At 33.8% G+C, this 18,995-nt stretch overlaps 1 protein-coding gene across 3 annotated transcripts in view; it reads left to right on the forward strand.

Annotated features, from left to right (window-relative positions):
* METTL25 (methyltransferase like 25) overlaps positions 1 to 18,995 on the forward strand; it is a 123,206-nt gene that overhangs the window by 42,636 nt on the left and 61,575 nt on the right. For all 3 annotated transcript variants that reach the window (XM_078338070.1, XM_002752802.5, XM_009004310.5), the window contains exon 5: positions 407 to 554. In XM_078338070.1, the coding sequence (XP_078194196.1) occupies positions 407 to 554 (148 nt within the window). The remainder of the gene's footprint in view (positions 1 to 406; positions 555 to 18,995) is intronic.

Here is an 18,995-nt window from a genome sequence, read left to right on the forward strand (position 1 = left end):
GGTAAATAATGAAATCACTGAAAAAATTCAGAAGTTGTAAAGATATCACAGTTATTTTACTTATAAAGAAATAATTACTTATGAAAATAAAAGCATAGAATACTTTCTAGGTATAATTTATAATTATTAATACCTTTACATATTGTAATGGACATTTAAAATCTTTACCTCATGCTGGGGGTTGTACAAGTGCTTGTAGTCCCAGCTACTTGGGAGGCTGAAGTAGGAGGATCATTTGAAGCCAGTAATTTGAGTCTGTAGCACGTGATGTTCATGCCTGTGAATAGCCACCACACTGCAGCCTGGGTAACACTGCAAGATCCCATATGTAAAAGTAAAAGAAATAAAAATTTTAAACAACCCTCTTTTTAATTGCTAAGTTTATTTTTCTTCTTGTCTTTTAAAGGATTGTTTGATAGTAGGTCTACACACTTGCGGTGATCTGGCTCCAAATACTTTGCGAATATTTACTTCCAACTCTGAAATCAAGGGAGTTTGCAGTGTGGGTTGTTGCTACCACCTCTTATCTGAAGAATTTGAAAACCAGCATAAAGGTACAAGTTCCCCATGTGTCGTAATTTGTATTCATTTGAGTGTAATGACTGCTTTCTATTTCTCCTCTTTTTGACCATTACCGTGATTTGTATTAACATTTAAGATTACTTGCATTTTTAGTGTTACAGTGTTATTGAAATTTAATGCAAACATGTAGGTTTGTTATAGTTTCTTTGGGCGTAAGGAGTGCTGAAGCCTTTGCAAATATTTGAAAATTTTATGTGGTGTGTATTTTAAGAAAACTTTTGTTTCTAACTACTTGTGAAGTATACATTTACTAAGATAGTAAAACTGAGTTGTTATGAATATTGATTTTCAAAGTTTGCTTTTGTTTCCAAAGCCTTTTTCAATTCTAAAGGAATACTGATATTTAAAAAAGAAAAATTTCTTTACTGTATTTTGAAGTCAGCATACCAAAATTTTAGAAAACTGCAAAACTGTGTGATTTTATTAAAATAATAGTATTCAAACTATGCTACCTGTACGTAGAAGGTGCCTGATGAGCAAAGTATGGAGTAGGTTTGCAAGATTTGAAGCGCCCACGTGTTCATTCAGAGTAGCTTCTGAAGTACCTCTGTTTGCTCCATTTTATGTTTTAAATTTTTCCATGAGATACTGTAAGATACGATTTCAAAACCTCTGGTTCAGATTAGATGATTTTTTAGTATACTACTATTAGCAATTCATTTTTATGTTAGTTTAATGATGTCTTTATCTGTGTCCAAAATTTCTTGCTAAGAGTTTTAGATCAGGAATTTTTAGGTTACCAACTTTTGTGTGCATTAAGATGGTTGGTCTTTTCTTAGTTTTAAAACCCAGTTGAATATATTTTAATTATTTCTTATTTCATCATGTCCAGGAGGTAAATATTGTAATTGTTTAATTTTCTTGAAATATAACAAGGTGAAACAGAAGCAATTTTTAGAATTGGCAAAGATTTTTATGAAATAGAGTTAATCAAATTGGAATCATTTTATGTCAGTGTTTGACATTTTTATTTTAGGAAAAGTATGAAATAGTGAAATTATGACTATGCAGAGATAGAATGAAGGAAAGGAAATTGGCAAAAAATTAGCACTAGTTTAATTTAGATGGAGAATATATGATTGTCATGAAAACCACCTCATTGTTTTCTAAGTACAGAAATTTTCAAGATCAAAAATCAGTGAAAAACAATGAACTTAAAAACAGAAAAAAAAATTTTCTTCTACTAAACTATATACCCACATATTTACATTATGTTATAGTATTTTCATGTATCTTTTCTGAAATAAATGAAAAAATAATGTAATCACAGTTCTACAGCTTTTTAAATATTAAATGTATGATATTTTCCTTAATTGGCAGTAGGGTAAGATTTATGTAGGGAAGCACTTCCTTTTGGGGTATATTATTTGGTTCTTAGTTCAAGAGTTTCCTGTTTTGTAGGTACAACGAAATTCAATTAATAAATGGCTCAATTTGGGATGGGTGTAGACGTTTGTGTGTCGTTAAATTTGAAGATACTAATCTGAGCACTTTGGGAGGCTGAGGCGGGCGGATCACCTGAGGTCGGGAGTTCAAGACCAGCCTGGCCAACATGGTGAAACCCTGTCTCTACTAAAAGTACAAAAAATTATCTACGCTTGGTGGCAGGTGCCTATAATCCCAGCTACTCGGGAGGCTGAGGCAGGAGAATCACATGAAGCCAGGAGGCGGAGGTTGCAATGAACAGAGGTTGTGCCATTGCACTCCTGCCTGGGCAACAAGAATGGAACTCCATCTCAAAAAATAAAAAAAATTAGAGATACTACCCTACTTTTTAAATATCTTTAATTTCCATTGCCTGCTTCCTTCTTTCACTTCATCATCATTGTCCCCAAGGATGCCTTTCCGTTCCAAGGGGCCTCCCTCTCCTCTTCAGGCAGTACCTTCTTAAGACTGTCATCTCTGATTCTACTGGACCCTAGGAGCCATCGCTCTGTACCATGACGTCTCCAAGCTAGTCTCAGTATTTTCCCACCAAAGATGGATCTTATCTCTTTTGGCAGTGTACTCTACTCTCTGTCACCTCTTTTCTGCACAGTTGCACCTTACCCTTTCTCCAGAGTGATCCCTAGAGCTCATTCTGCTAGTTTAGGATAGTGTCTTTCCTAACATATTTAAATTAAAATTTGTTGTATTGCTGTGGATTGTAAATAATTTTATCTTTTTGTCAGTTTATTTGTAAAATATATAAAGAGATTCAGATTTAAGTGACTATCATTATTTTATGGTAACCAGAAGATGCCATTAGTGTATTTTTTTTATCTGATGTTGGATTCTTTAATCCTGTACTTAAAAAAATTAGCAGAAGTTACTTGCCAGTTTTGAAAGTAATTAATAGATTTAGTTACTCCTGGCTACCCCATTTTAAATAGTCTTCCAATACCTTTTCTATTAGATTATTAAATAGTCTTCCAATACCTTTTCTATTAGATTATTACTTTAAACTCTTAGCCATGTATTTCTAACTAAAATTAATTTGAATAGGGCATGTTAGGAGAGAGGGCTTTGAAAAACCTAAAGGGAGAAAGAAACAAGATTAGTGAGTGCATCCACATATTGTCATTCCCATTTCTTTCCTGCAAATGAAAAATTGGTAGATTCATTAGTCTTGAGAGGCACCAGATTCTGCTCACTTTTGTATCTTCAGTACTAAACATATTCACTCAAACATGATTGATATAGATGGATGTTTGTATAATATGTGTTAAAAGAAAGTAATTAGGAGTAGAAAAAAACAATCACTGTTTTCCTGCCGTGGCAGCTGCATTTTACACACATAAGAGAGTATGTGATTGCACTGAACAAACGTTTATTGAGCAGCTACTATTTTCAAGACACTGTACTTTGTACTTTATGTAAAATAATGGGAAATGGGGGAGAGGCTCATAAAAAGTCAATAGTTATGGAAAGAGATAGGAAAAATAGATAACAAGCAGAGTTCAATTCAACGTTAATCAATGCTGTGTTCAACTCTGTGTTTAGTGATGGAGGTGCAAAAATATATGAGATATCACCTTCACCCTTAAATAATTTCTTTAAAAAGCCCTCAATCCTGGGAACCAGATAATCCTTAGTAATTTTTTAAACCACTGCTTCTTATAAAAATTATTTAGAATAGAAAATTCAAATAACAAAGAAAAAGAAAATACAAAGTCCCCATAATTATATTAGTTTCTTATATATCTTTCCAGGAAAAAAAAGTACATATACACATTCTATATTCTTATATGTTTTAGGCAAACAAATGTATAAACTGTTCATCCCATTTTTTTAGTAATGTATTTTGATAGTCTTTCTATATCAGCGCAGAGAATGTTGCCTTAGTCTTTTTAATTTGCAAGGTATTTAATATACTGTATTTTATTTATTCAGTGCTAAATAGTCAATATGTGCTTAAGGCAGTGACACTTTTCTTTTAATAAACCAAAATTTAATAAACAGTTAATCAGTTCAATGTAGAGTTTAGAGAACATAAAATATGGCACTAGTGTTCATCTTTGTTTTCTTTATCATCAAACATTAGTTTCAAAATCATATAGTAATTGCTATTAAACAGGGTATTACATCTTTTGTTTTACAGCAGAGTAGCATGTAGCTCAGTCTGTGAGGGGTTGAGGGTATGTTCCCCTGTGGTGATACCCACTGAGTCTTGAAAGATTCAGTAGAAGTTAATCAGAAAAGGAAGAAGGAAGGGCATTGCAGGCAGAATAAACAAATATATGGGGTGATAGATGTTTAAAATCAAGTTTTTTTCCTCTTTAACTTTCATAGTGACTCTTTCTCATTGTAATTGTCTTTTTTCCCATCTTATTGTTGCTCATGTCTTTCATAGGAAGAATTATAATGATAGTCCTAGTATCCATTTCAGTCGATAAAAAGGCATGATTTTTATTGATCTCCTTTCACATTTAGGATTACTCCATAATCTATTTTCCCAAAAGCTCTTCTTGGTTCACTTAGTTTCTTTCTTTAGTACTTGGTCATTTGTAAAATAATCCCTTTGAGTCTTCTAAGGAAATTAGTTGAAGAGAATAACTCCAAATTTTTGCACACTAGAAATGAAAGCATCTCAGTTAACAGATTCTCAAGCGATGGTCTTGTATCCTGCCTGGGTAAAGGCAGTTGTGTCTTCTCTTTTCAAGTTGCTGTTGTTTACTATATGTTTGCAGGACATTTTGGCCCCATGATTTAAATAAGAAAAAGTGTAGGAAAGGTTTGTCAGAACCATGACCAGCAGCCATGTATTCTGAATAGGCATATAAACTTGGAGAGGCCTTCCTGTCAAAAATATCTTACTTATCAAGAATCATTGATATTATCAGGTAAACAATGCTAGGCTTCAATGGGGAAAGCTAATAGTAATATCTTAGTATTACTTAATTTCCTGATACATACTTGAAATGAACAGACAGTTGGGAGTTGATTGTCAGGAAAGCAAAGAATAAGCAGGAAGAAACAGGACTATGACAAAAGGGGTGGGAATGTATGCAACGTGAGCACCCTCAAATAATTTGGAGGTCAAGAAAACAGTTGGAAAGCCAAGAGATAAGAGAAAAACGTGGAAAAGTAAGTGATAGGAATAATGAAAGTAAACTTGGTTTATATTGCAGTTTTGCCTAGCCCTGGACTGCCACATTTTCTCATCTCAAAAACCAGATGGAAAAGGTAACTTACCCCCTTTTCTGTTTCCAACACCCCATCTCCATTTTTCTCACTTTATCTTTTCTGTAATAAAATAGAGAAGACATGAACCATCCCATGCAATTTTTATAACAGTATTTCTCAATTCCAGCTGCCTGAGTCGAATTTGACACTTTAAATGTATGGATGCCTGGACCTGCCTCTTACTTCTGAATGATAATCTCTAGACATAGGACTTAAATCTAAGTATGATTAAGAAGTTCCATAGGTAATTCTGCTACACAGTATGGTTGAAAACAGGTTATGTGTTATGATTATATAAGACGACATGAAGAATTCTATGGGATGACTTATAGAAATGTTCAAGGTGGGCTGGGCGCGGTGGCTCACGCCTGTAATTCCAGCATTTTGGGAGGCCGAGGTGGTGGATCACCTGAGGTCAGAAGGTCAACCTGGTGAAACTCCATCTCTACTAAATATACAAAAATTAGCCGGGCGTGGTAGTGGGTGCCTGTAATCCCAACTACTCAGGAGGCTAAAGCAGGAGAATTGCTTAAACCCAGAAGGCAGTGGTTGCAGTAAGCTGAGTTCACACCATTGCACTCTAGCTTGGGCAACAAGAGTGAAACTTTGTCTCAATAAAAAAAAAAAAGAAAGAAACATGTTCAAGATTATTTATAGTTATTGTTCTTCTATGCAGAGACGTAGATAGGCCCTAGTCAGGTGCCAATTTGCAGATTCATATGACAGGTTGAATTTTTTCAAACGGGCCTAGGAGTGTGTATCAGGCTCCAAAGTGCAGAGAGCTGGAGTAATTAAACCCAAATAAAGTCCTTGAAATATAGAGTTTAGAGTAAAAACCTGGGGAAAACAAACACAGATGCAAGAGGTCATAAATAGGGAATGAAGTTAAGTGATTAGCAGCTAGGCAAATTCAAGGAGAAAAATCTAGAACAAACAAAGTATGTTTGGGATAATTATTATGGGTATGCCTAGATTTTTATAGCTTACCTTTATCGATGAACAGATATGAGTGTGTGTGTGTGTGTGTGTGTGTGTGTGTGTGTGTGTCTGTAGGCAGACAATGGCAAACCGAGTTTGTTCTGGGCTGTTTAGCAGAAACTATTTTGATAAATGGCATATGGGCATAGCCTTATTTTATTTATACATATGCTATGGAGTCCTAACATTGCATACTAAAATAGAAATCTGCCACTCTATAGTTTGATCATTATGCTAAAATATCTGACTTATAGGGAAAGAGGTTTATGTGCACAAGGTTAGCATATTTCCTGTAATATATCAAGCACTAGGTTCCATGGAGTTATATCTCTGAATGGTCAAATATGTCATGTGTCCTTCTCTTCATATCTTACACACCTTCACCCTCACTTTATTTACACAGCTGTTTTTAAGTTTGAATTGGGGCAGTGTTGCCCTTTGGGATGTAAATTCGAATTATTAATAGTCTAACATAGTGCAGTAGAAAATTCTGGTATGTACATTGCTACTTTTTATCATGATATTTACTATGTAAACAATATTTGTTTTACATGAATGTGTTTACCCAATGCAGTGCGGTAGACCATAGAGGTAGTCTGTCATGAATGTCAGTTTTCAAAAATACCACAAAGCTCTATGAGCCATTGTGAATACTGAATTTATACCATATGTTTTAGAACTACTTTTAAATATTTTTATATTATATGCCAGTTGTCCCTAGGAGAACAAGAAATACCAGAAACATTTTTATTGCAGTCCTTTATAGAATATCTGTTTCCCAAGCTTTACTCATGTTTCAATATTTTGACCTAATGTTGATTATTACCATAATTAATTTGAAGTGTTTGCATTATTTATTCTTGTAGAAGTTGGAAAGAGAACTTCTTTGGGTAAATCTCATATTACTTGGTTGTTTTCCTGATGAAGGTATAAACAGAGGAAGCACTACTAGTTACCAGTTCAGATCCACATATTTTTTTCTTCTTTGCTAACTGAACCATGACTTTGTTAAGGAATCATCAGTTGCTACTGGGAGTAACCCTTACCAGTACACAAATCTGTGACTGATCTCCTTCCCCACCTTCTCCTAGCCTAGTACCAGGGTGTCTTCTAGTATTATTAGTGCACTCCATATTTGCACTGTCAAATATCAGTGGTGTAACCCTCAAAAGCCTGCAGACTTAACTTCATGTTTACCCCTAGCCTTATTATGACATGGGATAATGACATTTTTTTAAAACAAATGAAAAACACTAGAGGGCTACAAATCTGGGAGACTATCTGGGAGACTGGAGCCTTTCTATAGCCTCAGAAATAAATGAATCTAAATCATTTATGACAATTACATTGATTTAAAAATGGATGTGAGACATAATTTTTACTGTTTAGGCATGAGGAAAATGTCTCCTAGGGAGTTTCTGGGAACTGATTGATTTATTGCTCTTACAACTGAAAGCAAGACAGAAACATCACTTTTCTTTTTCTGCCTCTGGATTTTGCCATCTATGTGTGTTTGTTCAGTCTAAGTTATCTTTATCTACTATTTGCTTAAAATATACTCTCTCAGAATTGGTGTTAGTGTTCTAACGGAACCCTTCAGGTCCAGCCTGAAGGATGAAAGGTAATTTGTTTTTACTGTAAGTTTATGTGATCTTTTCAGAAGCTTAGGAGGGCAGGAGGAGTAGAGAAAGAGCTGGGACTCCAGAGAGTCACATCATACAACTTCTTTCCTGGCCTTATTAGAGTTCCTACTGGGAGCAGCCCTTGCAGGGCACAAACTTATGACTGATTTGCTCCTTCCCAACCTCCTCCCAGCCTAGTACCAGGGCATCTTCTAATATTGTTAATGCACTCCATATTGCATAGTCAAATATAAGTGGTGTAACTCTCAAAAACCTGCAGGTTTAACTTTATGTTTACCCCCAGCCTTAATATGATATGGGATAATGGGGTGATTCTCCTATAGATTCCTCCAGTTACTTTAAAAAAAAAAGTGGAGGGTCACATATCATCTTTTGGTGGTATCTTTCAATCTGATGCTGCCATTTCCATATCAAACAGAAATTTGTCAAGAGTATATGATACCTATCCTAGTGCACATTGTTTCTCAAGTTGTATCATCTCTAGGAATTGTAAGGGAGGAGGCCACATATGTAGATAATCATCTTTACTGTTGTTGAGGCTTAAAGATTGTTCCTTTGCTTTAAATTTAGAGATACTTCATCTGAAAAGGTGTCTAGAGGCTGAAGAAAAACATGTTGATCACATTGTTTGACTATATAACGTACTGTTTAAATAAGCTTATCTTACATTTCTAGATTTGTCAAATATTCAATATATGATACAAAACTCCTAAGATAACATTAACCAGTTAATATCAGCACGAAATTGTGTCTTCTATCATAGAGAAATGTACGACCAATGTCTTAGTCCAGTAAATGGCAGTGAATTCATCTTATCATTACCACAGTACAAACAATTGCTGTCTTTTCAACAAAGACCTGACAATATTTTCTCTCTCATGCAGTATCTATTTTATTAAATAAGACTGTTTACTGTATGAGCTTTCGATGCTGGAAGTTTGGAGGATATTGAGGAATAAAGCATCGTTTCTCCTTTCAAAACAGGATTAATTTGACTTCTATTTCCCACAGTGTGGGAGATGAGATTTTTCTGAGAGTTCCTCCTGCTACAGTTCAGCTAGATCCTGGCTTAATTAGAACATGTTTTTTTTAGGCATTACTGAGTCGACAAAAAATAAGGGAAATGTCTGTGGATCAAGAAAAATCAAAAACAAAAATTTTTTTTCTTTTTTTTGAGACAGAGTTTCGCTCTTGTTACTCAGGCTGGAGTGCAATGGTGCGATCTCGGCTCCCCGCAACCTCCGCCTCCTGGGTTCAGGCAATTCTCCTGCCTCAGCCTCCTGAGTAGCTGGGATTACAGGCACGTGCCACCATGCCCAGCTAATTAAAAACAAAAATTTAAAAGGAGAGAAAGGAAGAGCAAGGAAGAGGAGTTGAGAAGACAGGAGGGAATTATGAGCCGTAAAGTGATACATACTGGTCACACTGAGATCTAAAGACTAATAATGGGCCCCAAATAATGGGAAAGCTGATCCTGAAGTGTCCATACCCTTGACTGAGACAAAGCAGTCTTCAGTCTGTTCTATGCATAAGCAAATTCAAATCCTTGTAGGGAAATATTTCTTAAATTCAGTCCCTTAGAATTTCAACAGATTAAAATCTATTCAATATGAGCTAAAATCTTTAAAAATCTCAACTAAATCATAAGATACATGTGGCTAGATATCTTGGCTGAACCTCCTATTATAACTAAAAATACTGAATACAATTAATTTTTCCTAGAAGCATTGAAATACTGGAAACATATATCCAGTCAATATATAGAAGAATGCTGAAGTCCTCAAAGATAATGGAAACACTGAAGCTACTGAGGGTATTTGTGTACCATGGCAAATTTGAGCTTTAATAATTTCATAATTTGAAACCACAAAGGTGAGGACTAAAATAAGGGTAGCAATAGTAGGACTAGAGCAAATTTGAAAAATTCAAGAAGTATTTAAGATTTGTTTAAAGGAGCATGAGATAAAGGAAATGGGATTATCAAGGATTATTATCAGGTGTCTGTTTTCTGAGCAGCCAGGTAGGTGACAGCACAATGTATATGATAGGAAACACTAAGGAAGAATCAAGTTTTGGGGCAAAGTTGGAACATGTTTCTTTAATGTTTTCTTTCATTCCTAACATTCACCGTAAAGTGATGTATATAGCAAGCAGTCAGTAAAGGAATACCATATGAAATAAGATTATAAATGGTAAAAAAACAAAAACAAAAGGTGACTCAGCACTGGTCAAAACTAAAGAAGAAACAAAAGTATTTGATGAGATATCTCCAGAAGAAATAATATGTTGACATAAGTAATTTGAGAATTCAAGGTTCCCATTTGGCTTTGCTCTTCTTCACAAAGATAAGAAACAGAAGAGGGTTAGAGAAGGTTTTCATTTCATCAACCACTGGAGCAAAATGATCAAAGCACACTACTCTGGTGAGACAGAAGTCTTACTTAACTTTAAATCTACCAAATTCAGATTCTTTCGTGATCATCAATTATACTTCCACTCTTCAGTATTCCTTGAGAAGGAACAAGATGCTTCCAAATTAACTAATTAATCTTTAATAATTAAAGTATTCCATTTAATAATTAAGAGGCTTCCTATTAGTTATGAAAGTTTCTTTCCTCTTCCAAATAAGTGATCTTTAACCACAAATTATATAATGACCACAGAAGTTATTAAACATGTTTATAGAAGAACATTATATTTGTTCTCTTGGTTATTGTAGTAGTTTCACATTTTTTTGAGTCAGACTCACATTAAGAAACACATTTTGCAACACTACCTGTTATTTATAGAAATAAATAAAACTAGTACTTAAATTTTACAAAAAAAAAAACTGAACTCTTATTCTTTTTGGTTAGTATTTGTTCCTTAATAGGTACTTAATCTTACAACACATGCATTCTTGTTGATAATCTTATTCAGTTTCTTCTTTCAAATTTTATAAAATATTGGTCACAGTATACTCAATTGATTTCATGACCCCTTAATGGGTTTTGACCAGCTGTATGATGGTAAATGTTTAATGGTTGGTTCTGCCTCTGAATAAAAACCCTAATGTGTAGCATTTCCTAATTTTCATTGAGTAAGTGTACCTAACTTGGTCAATTTCAAACTGCCAACCTTATGTCAGTAAATGTGGAGATGGGAAGAGATGCACACAGTCAGCTCCCTCTGTACCCATTAAGAGCCAACCATTCCACTGGCTTTCACCTACAGTTTGTAAAACAGGGCTATATAAATTTATGTTTGTTCTGACTAACTGAATTAGCTTGTTTAAGCTGCAAATCACCTTATCTGTGTTAAAGCAAGTATACCAAATAGTGTCTGGCATATATCAGATGCTAAACATATTATTTGTTAAAAGAATGAGTTTATTTTCTTTTGACAAATACAAAAAAATATTTATGCCTTCTAAGTTTGTTTCTATTTCAGACATTGAACTTTTCATATAAAGGCTTTAATTTGTCAGTGGAATCTCGCAGGGATTTTCCAGATTCATAAACTTCTTCCAAGTTGAAGAGGAAATGTTTTACTTTATTTACTTAATATGGTGCCCTAGTGCATTGCATGTTTATTACTGGATTTTTTTTTCTATTAATTTTAACATAAAATTTGAAAAAAATAAGGCTTTAAAACAAATTTTGTGATTGATTATACTTTAAAATAAGTCTGTGAAGAAAAGTAAGATTTAAAACATAAGTGCATGTGATTGATTATATTTTAAATTATCTATATTCAATGACTCTCTTTTGGCCTTCCTATAAATCATTAGTATTTTATCAAGAATCTGGGGATTGAGGCATGAACAGTTTTTAGTAACTCCTAATTTAAACTGTGAAACTAAAATGAAGACTTTGAAATTATGAGAACATAAGAGCCAATTTAGTACCAACAATATTGAGCCATAAGTATCAATAAATATGTATTCAACATAGAAGATGCTGAGATTTAGGAGACACTCAGCAAACTAAGTATGCACCCACTGCCCACTTTGCTAGATACTGAGGATATCTAAATGAAACATTAAAATAATATATAATGTAATAGGTTTTGTTATGGATTAAACAATTATAATACAGTTTGATAGGTACTGTATTAGAGTTATGTATAAGTTACATTCCAAGCATAGAGAGAGTGATTTCTAGATGTCCAAGAGTGTGGGAAACACTGCATAGAAGAAAAAGTGCTTTGACTCACTAGAGTGCTCCGCTATCTCTGCAGTATTGTGACCTGGATGAATCAGTTAGCCTTTGTGGGTCATCTGTAAATTAGTGAAGCAAAAGAAGGGTCTCTGGGTTTTCTGGCTCTAATGATATCATTCTATGACAAAGGTAGCTTCCGGAAACATGCATATTATTTAAATTTAACCTTATTTATTTTTATCGAAACATTTAGTTTTAGTATTTTTTTCTTAATTATACTGGGTTTGCATAAATACATACTTTCTTGCTATGATTCTGCATTTGGATATAATAAGAAATTTTTTTTAATTATACTTTTACATTTATACCAGTATAGTAATGGCCATAAATGTTGTTTCTCTGAGTTTTATATGTTTGGGTTTTAAGAAGTAAAACTAGCAATAATTTATAGCAAATGTATATATATTTATTTTCTTATGTCAATATTAATAGTGTATTAGTTTGTTCAGTAATTCAGTGAGAAGCACTCAGAATCTATCTCAGCTTAAGTTACTGTTGTTGCTAGTCTAGGGATTGTTCTTTGCAATTGTATAGCAGATGAGTACTTTACTGCCAGCCTAATAGATTCAGCTGTTTATAAGCTTTTGTTACAATATCACATTACTTCTCACTGTTCAGCTCGACCTATGTCTCAGAAACATTCTTGCCAATTAATGTGGGATGAATACAGAGATTTCTAGATGTACTTGGCATTCTGTGCACAGTTACCTCACTCTGACAGCTGTATGTGATCTTCAGTCAACTATGTTTTCTAGAATACTGGCACGGATTTTATTTTTGCCATGGGACATCTTCTTGCTGCCTAGAAGTAGTTAGAAATGGAACTTTAATATATTTTTGCTTATTTCTTTCTTTGGCTTGCACCTCATTATTTTTTGTGACTAATAGAAAGTGGCTTTTGAAGCTCATGCAGATTGGATTTATTCAGCATAAAGAAGTTCTTCCTGTGTTCATGGTAAAGAAAAGAAGCCAATAATGTGTTTAAATCCAAAATAGAAAATGAGTATGTCCACTTAAAAGAGGTAGTAAAGAGGAAGAGTTTATATTTTACATATAAAGTAATATGAAAGCAAAACTGACAAAAATTCTTGTTAGAGAGTTGACAAATTCATATAAAGCAGGTTTTTAAAAAAACTAGATTATAATTTCATTTTATATATAAAACTATAAAACTCGATTTTGATACTGATACTTTGATACTCATTTTATATATAAATCTAGATTTTGATACTTGAAAAATATTTTGCTATAGTTTTCTCATTTCTTTTTTCCCATGGTAAATAAATTATCAGAAAATTGTCTAAATTTTTTTCATTATCATCTATCTGACTCAATGTGTGAAATTTGTATAGGTATGAAGTTACAACATAATCTGTGATATCAGTATAAAGATCATCTCAGGTGTTCCATATGTTTCTCGTTGTAAATTATTTTATCAAGTGTAGAGTTTTGCAGCAGAGGGAACCTGTTATACATATTGAGAAACTCCATTGGAAACAGCTATCACAGTGTTTGCCAAACCAACACAATGTTTTCTCTCAATACCTGGGTTTTGCCATTGTATAGTCATGCATAAAAATACCAGGACAGTAGTATCTGGACTGAGTCATTGATAAAAAATATTTTAATGTAGATATGGCTCCATTAAAGTAACATACATATCTTTTAAAACTGGGTGTTTATTTTCTTTTTTATATACATCAAACTTCATATACATATACCTTGAAATTACATTTTCAGCCTGCACTTTTAGCCAAAGGATAAGTGAAATACTAGTACATTGATCATATAACGGAACTAGCAGTGCAGATGAGAAATAGAAAATAAAGGATATTGTAAATAGGGCTATATGTACCTGGTATACTAGGCAGGGTATTCATACACACATATAATTAGATTTATTATTAAGAATGGGGCTGACACAATTATGGAGGCTGAGAAGTTCCACAATATGCTCTCTGTAGACTGGAGACCCAGGAAAGCCAGTGATGTATATTTCTGTGTGAGACTAAAGGTCTGAGAACTAGGAATGCCGATGATGTAAATACCAGTCCAAAGGCAAGAAAAGACGGATGTCTCAACTTATGCAATGAAGTAGCAAGGGAGAGAATTCAACCTTCCCCTAACTTTTCAATGGGTTTGATGATGCCTACCCATATTAGGGAGGGCAGTCTGCTTTATTCAGACCATCAATTACAACACTCATTTCTTCCCAAAACTCCCCCACAGACTATCCAGAAATCATGTTTAACCAGATATCTGGGTATCCTGTGACCCAATCAAGTTAACACATAAAATTAACCCTCAAGCTTGGCATGGCCCAGTAGGAAACAAATTAGAGATAATAAATTTAATCATTTTATTATAATCATTACCATTTTACTATTACCGTTACTCTCCATTTTTATTTTCTGTGAAACAAAAATTTATATTACAGAGTCTATATCACAGTGACTTAAATTGAAGGTACAGTCTGGTGAAGGCGGAAAGAAAGGAGTAGTAGAGGCTCAGTCCATATTTATGGAATAAATAAATTAATTGCCATGAACATAGAATCATTGTGCTGTGATTTTCATTAATTGTCTTGAATTCTAGAATCTTTCTATAAGTATCTCCTTTACAACTGAATCATTGTTGACAACTGCCCATAAATATTATCTTCTTACTAATTTCTACACCCACATTTTTTTGAATTGTTTTAAGAGCAGAGCAGTTTTGAGCTTGCCTACTTTTAAATTGTCTTCTATATTGTTATTCTTCTGGTTATACTATTTAAAATTTATTCTTCATTTTTTATTAATGCTGAAGAGTAAGTCTGATTTACATAATTATTTAATTTTATTTATCCTTTAGGATTTGTGTGTGTGTGTGTGTGTGTGTGTGTGTTTGAGACAGGTTCTCACTCTGTTGTCTAGCCTACAGTGCAGTATCATGATCATAGATCATTGTAGCCTCCATCTGGGCTCTGGCAATTCTCCCTCCCCAGCCTCCCAAGTAGCTGGGACTACTGGCTCATGACACCACACCCAGCTAATTTTTGTATTATTATTTTTTGTTGTCATAAAGATAGCATTTCATCATGTTGCTTAGGCTGGTGGTGAACTCATAGGCTCAAGTACTCTGCCCACCTCGGGCTCCCAAAATGCTGGGATTACGGGTGCGAGCCACCATGCCAGGCCTATTCTTTTATTTTTAATATATTTTAAAAACCAGTAATATGTATGTACTTCATAAATCTTGATAGTTCAGTATAATGTTTAATACACCTTTTATCCTTAGGCAGTATCTTGAACATCATATATATGTGGCCTTGTTTAAAATCTGAAATGAAAATCAAGAAAACTTTATAGAATTGTACTGTAATCTCTGATGCTAATTATAAAACTATAAAATTCTAAGATGGGAAATGAGTTTCTAAACTTGAAACTAAAACTGAGATGTCATGTTTACTTGAGAGTATGTCAATCTACATGGCAATTCTTCAGATATTCTTGAAGGATGTTTTTAAGGAAAGCTAAGGAGTCTTAGTCAATCAGTCCTTAAAGAAAATAACATGGAACAGACTAATGTTTAAAATCAAGGTAAAATGGCTCGTAAATGATAAATATTTGACCTTTTTTTTCAAAAAAAAAACATATTTTGTGGGAGAGTATAAGATACCTATCTCCCAGATTTTACTTTATTGTTTCAAAGCATTGTAAAAATGACATAGATGCATGTGACACACAAAAAGGAAGCTTCAGCAAAGGACTTTTAACTATGAATGAACTCAAAATATAAAACAGCATTTATTTCTGTATTTACCTTTCAACATAAGTAACAAATATATTTTCATAAATTCTGAAAGTATGCAAGCATATATGTTAAAAAGTAAAAGTTTGTTCAGTATCAGATGTGACACTCCCTTCAAATGTTTCTGGCTATGCACATACATATACAAATGTGGACATGTACAAATATTGTTTTCTGACAGAATGATTCAAACTGGAAAACTGGATGTAATCATTCATTCATACATTTATATAGTCTTTCAAAAATATTTATTGAGTGTCTACAATAAATTTTGAATGAGAAGTGAAAAAAAAGTCTGCACCCATGTCATTTACCTCCTAGTAAGTAAAGACAACAGAGTAACAAGCAGATATATATCTAGTATATCAGATGGTGATAAATACTGTAGAGAAAAATAAAGCAATGTGAGTGAGTTTGAAGGTATGCTGTTTTATATAGAGTAGCCAGGAGAGGCCTTGTTGTTAAGATGACATTGAGCAGAGAGTTGAAGGATAAGGGAGCAAGCCATGCAGCTATCTTGGAGACATAGTGTTCCAGCCAGAGGGAGCAGCAAGTAAAAACCCTAAAGCAAGAGCCTTTGGTCCTTTCAAGGAAGGACAGAGACCAGCATGGCTAAAACAGTGTTGTGACAAAAAGCAAGGAAATTTCTTAGGGAACTATTGCTGGAATCTAGATGGAAGATGGTGATAATGCAGGTCAAAGAAGAACTTTGGAAGAGATGGTTAAATTCTGAATATATTTTATATGTATTCCCACTTAATATGAAAGTGCAAAAGAGAAAAGCAAAGTATATATCAATGGCTTTTGACCTAAAATAATGGAAGAATGGAGCTGTCATTTATTGATCTGGATATAACTGCAGAAACGGCAGAACTGAGATGAGAGTTGTTCAATTTCGAACAGGTTGAGTTTGTGTGTATGTATGTTTTGATAAATATATCGTACATTGAACTATTTGCAATACATGGAAATGTAAAGGAACATCAAACATAAAGGTGCAGAATTAAATCTTGACTAAAATTAACTGTAATGCATACTATTCTGCTGTAACAATTTTGTAGTCACCTCCTGTTGCTATTTCATGAGGTCTAATGTTTCAAATACCCACTTTAAAAAACCTGTGACACTAATCATCTCCACTTGAGCAGTTAGTCTCTTCAGTAAGTTGCATTTTGCAGTAAAAAGTAGTCTTCCACAGTTCTAGCATATTTCTCATCTTGTTTAATATAATACCGTAAGCCTGGAATAACACCATGGCATTTATACTAAGTGCCACTCATGATGCCGTAAGTGCTCCCAAGAAGGCAAGTCATGACAAGAAAACTTGAGTTGCTTAGTATGTACCATAGTTGTCTGCAGCTGCAGTTGACCACCATTTGAAGATAAATGAATCCGTCATAAGGACTACTGTAAAAACGAAAAGAAAATTAGTGAAGCTGTCTGTGAAGCTATGCCAGCAGACACAAAAAGTGCAAGGTTTGAAATACGGTTTCATATGGGTACATGATTGCTAAAAGAAAGGCCTATCTATAAACACTAATTTGATATGAGAAAAAGTGAAGTCTTTATATGACAAATTAAAGCAAAAGGATCTAAATCTTCATCAGTAAAGGATTTAAAGCTGGAGAATTTAATGTCAATGGGGATGGTGCGGTGATTTTAGAAAGAGGTTTGGCATGAAACAAATTGTCAAGATAATAGGAGAAGCAGCTTATGCTGACCAAGAGGCAACAGACAAGTTCCCAGATGCCATTAAGAAAATTATTGAAAAGAGAGGGTATCTTCATGAACAAATTTTTAGTGCAGATAAAAGTGCCCCATTATGGATTTTAAATTCCACAAAGAACACTTAATGAGGAAGAGAAGCAATCACCAGGATTTAAGGCAGGAAGAGAAAGGCTAAGTCTACTGTTCTGTACAAAATTCAGTCAAGTTTATCATCAGGAATGCCCTTATCTCTAAAACTACTAACTCCTGAGCCTTGAAGGGAAAAGATAAGCATCAGTTACCTGCTTTTCAGTTGTACAACAAGAAGACCTGGACAAGAGCCCTTTTTCTGGATTGATTTCATCAATGCTATGTCTGAAGTAATGAAGTAGGTTTCCCTAAGGGGCTGCTTATTAAGTTGTTTTGATTTGATACTGGACAATGTGCCTGGCCACTCAGAACCCCATAAGTTCAACACTGCTTTAAAGAAGATGTACAGACAGCTAACAAATATATGGAACAGTGCTCAACATTGTTGATCATCAGGGAAAGGCAAATTAAAACCACAATGAAATATCACCTCATACCTGTTAAAATGACTTATTAAAAAAAATCGACAAGACAAGTCTTAACAAGGATATAAAGAAACTCTTTTGTTGGTAGGAATGTAAATTGGTACAGTCATCCATGGAAAACAATATGAAGGCTCCTCAAAAAATTAAAAGTAGAATTACTATTTGATTCAGCATTCTGACTTTTGAGTATGTTTCTAAAGGAACTGAAATCTGGATCTCAAAGAGATCTGTATTCCTATATGTATTACAGCATTATTCACAGTAGCCCAAGATATGGAATCGGTCCACTCCATTAATGAATAGATGGATAAAGAAAATGTGGCACATACATACAATGGAGTATTATTCAGCCTTTAAAAAGAAGCAAGTCCTGCCATTTTCTTCAATATGAATGGACTCAGACAAAATTATCTTAAGTGAATTAAGCCAGGCCAAGAAAAATACTGCATGATCTCATTTGTATGTGAAATCTAAAATAGTTGAACACAGAAGCCGGAGCAGGGCTGAGTGAGAGAGAAATAGGGAAGTATTGGTCAAAGAGTATGAAGTTTTGATTATACAAAATAAAATTTGAAAATCTAGTATATGTATAATATAGGGCCTATGATTCACAGTACTATATTGTATACCTAAAAATTGCTAAAAGGGTAGATCTTATATTAAGTGCTTTTACTACAAAAGGAGAAAAGAAACAGGGAGGAGAAAACTTTTAGAGGTAATGAACAAGTTTTTGGCATTGTTAATGATGATAGGTTGATGATTTTACAGGTGTTGACTTATCTCCAAACACATAAAGTTGTATAAATTACATAACTACAATTTTTTATATATCAACCATACCTCAATAAAACAAT

The sequence above is a fragment of the Callithrix jacchus genome, chromosome 9, assembly GCF_049354715.1.
Source record: "Callithrix jacchus isolate 240 chromosome 9, calJac240_pri, whole genome shotgun sequence".
Taxonomy (NCBI): domain Eukaryota; kingdom Metazoa; phylum Chordata; class Mammalia; order Primates; family Cebidae; genus Callithrix; species Callithrix jacchus.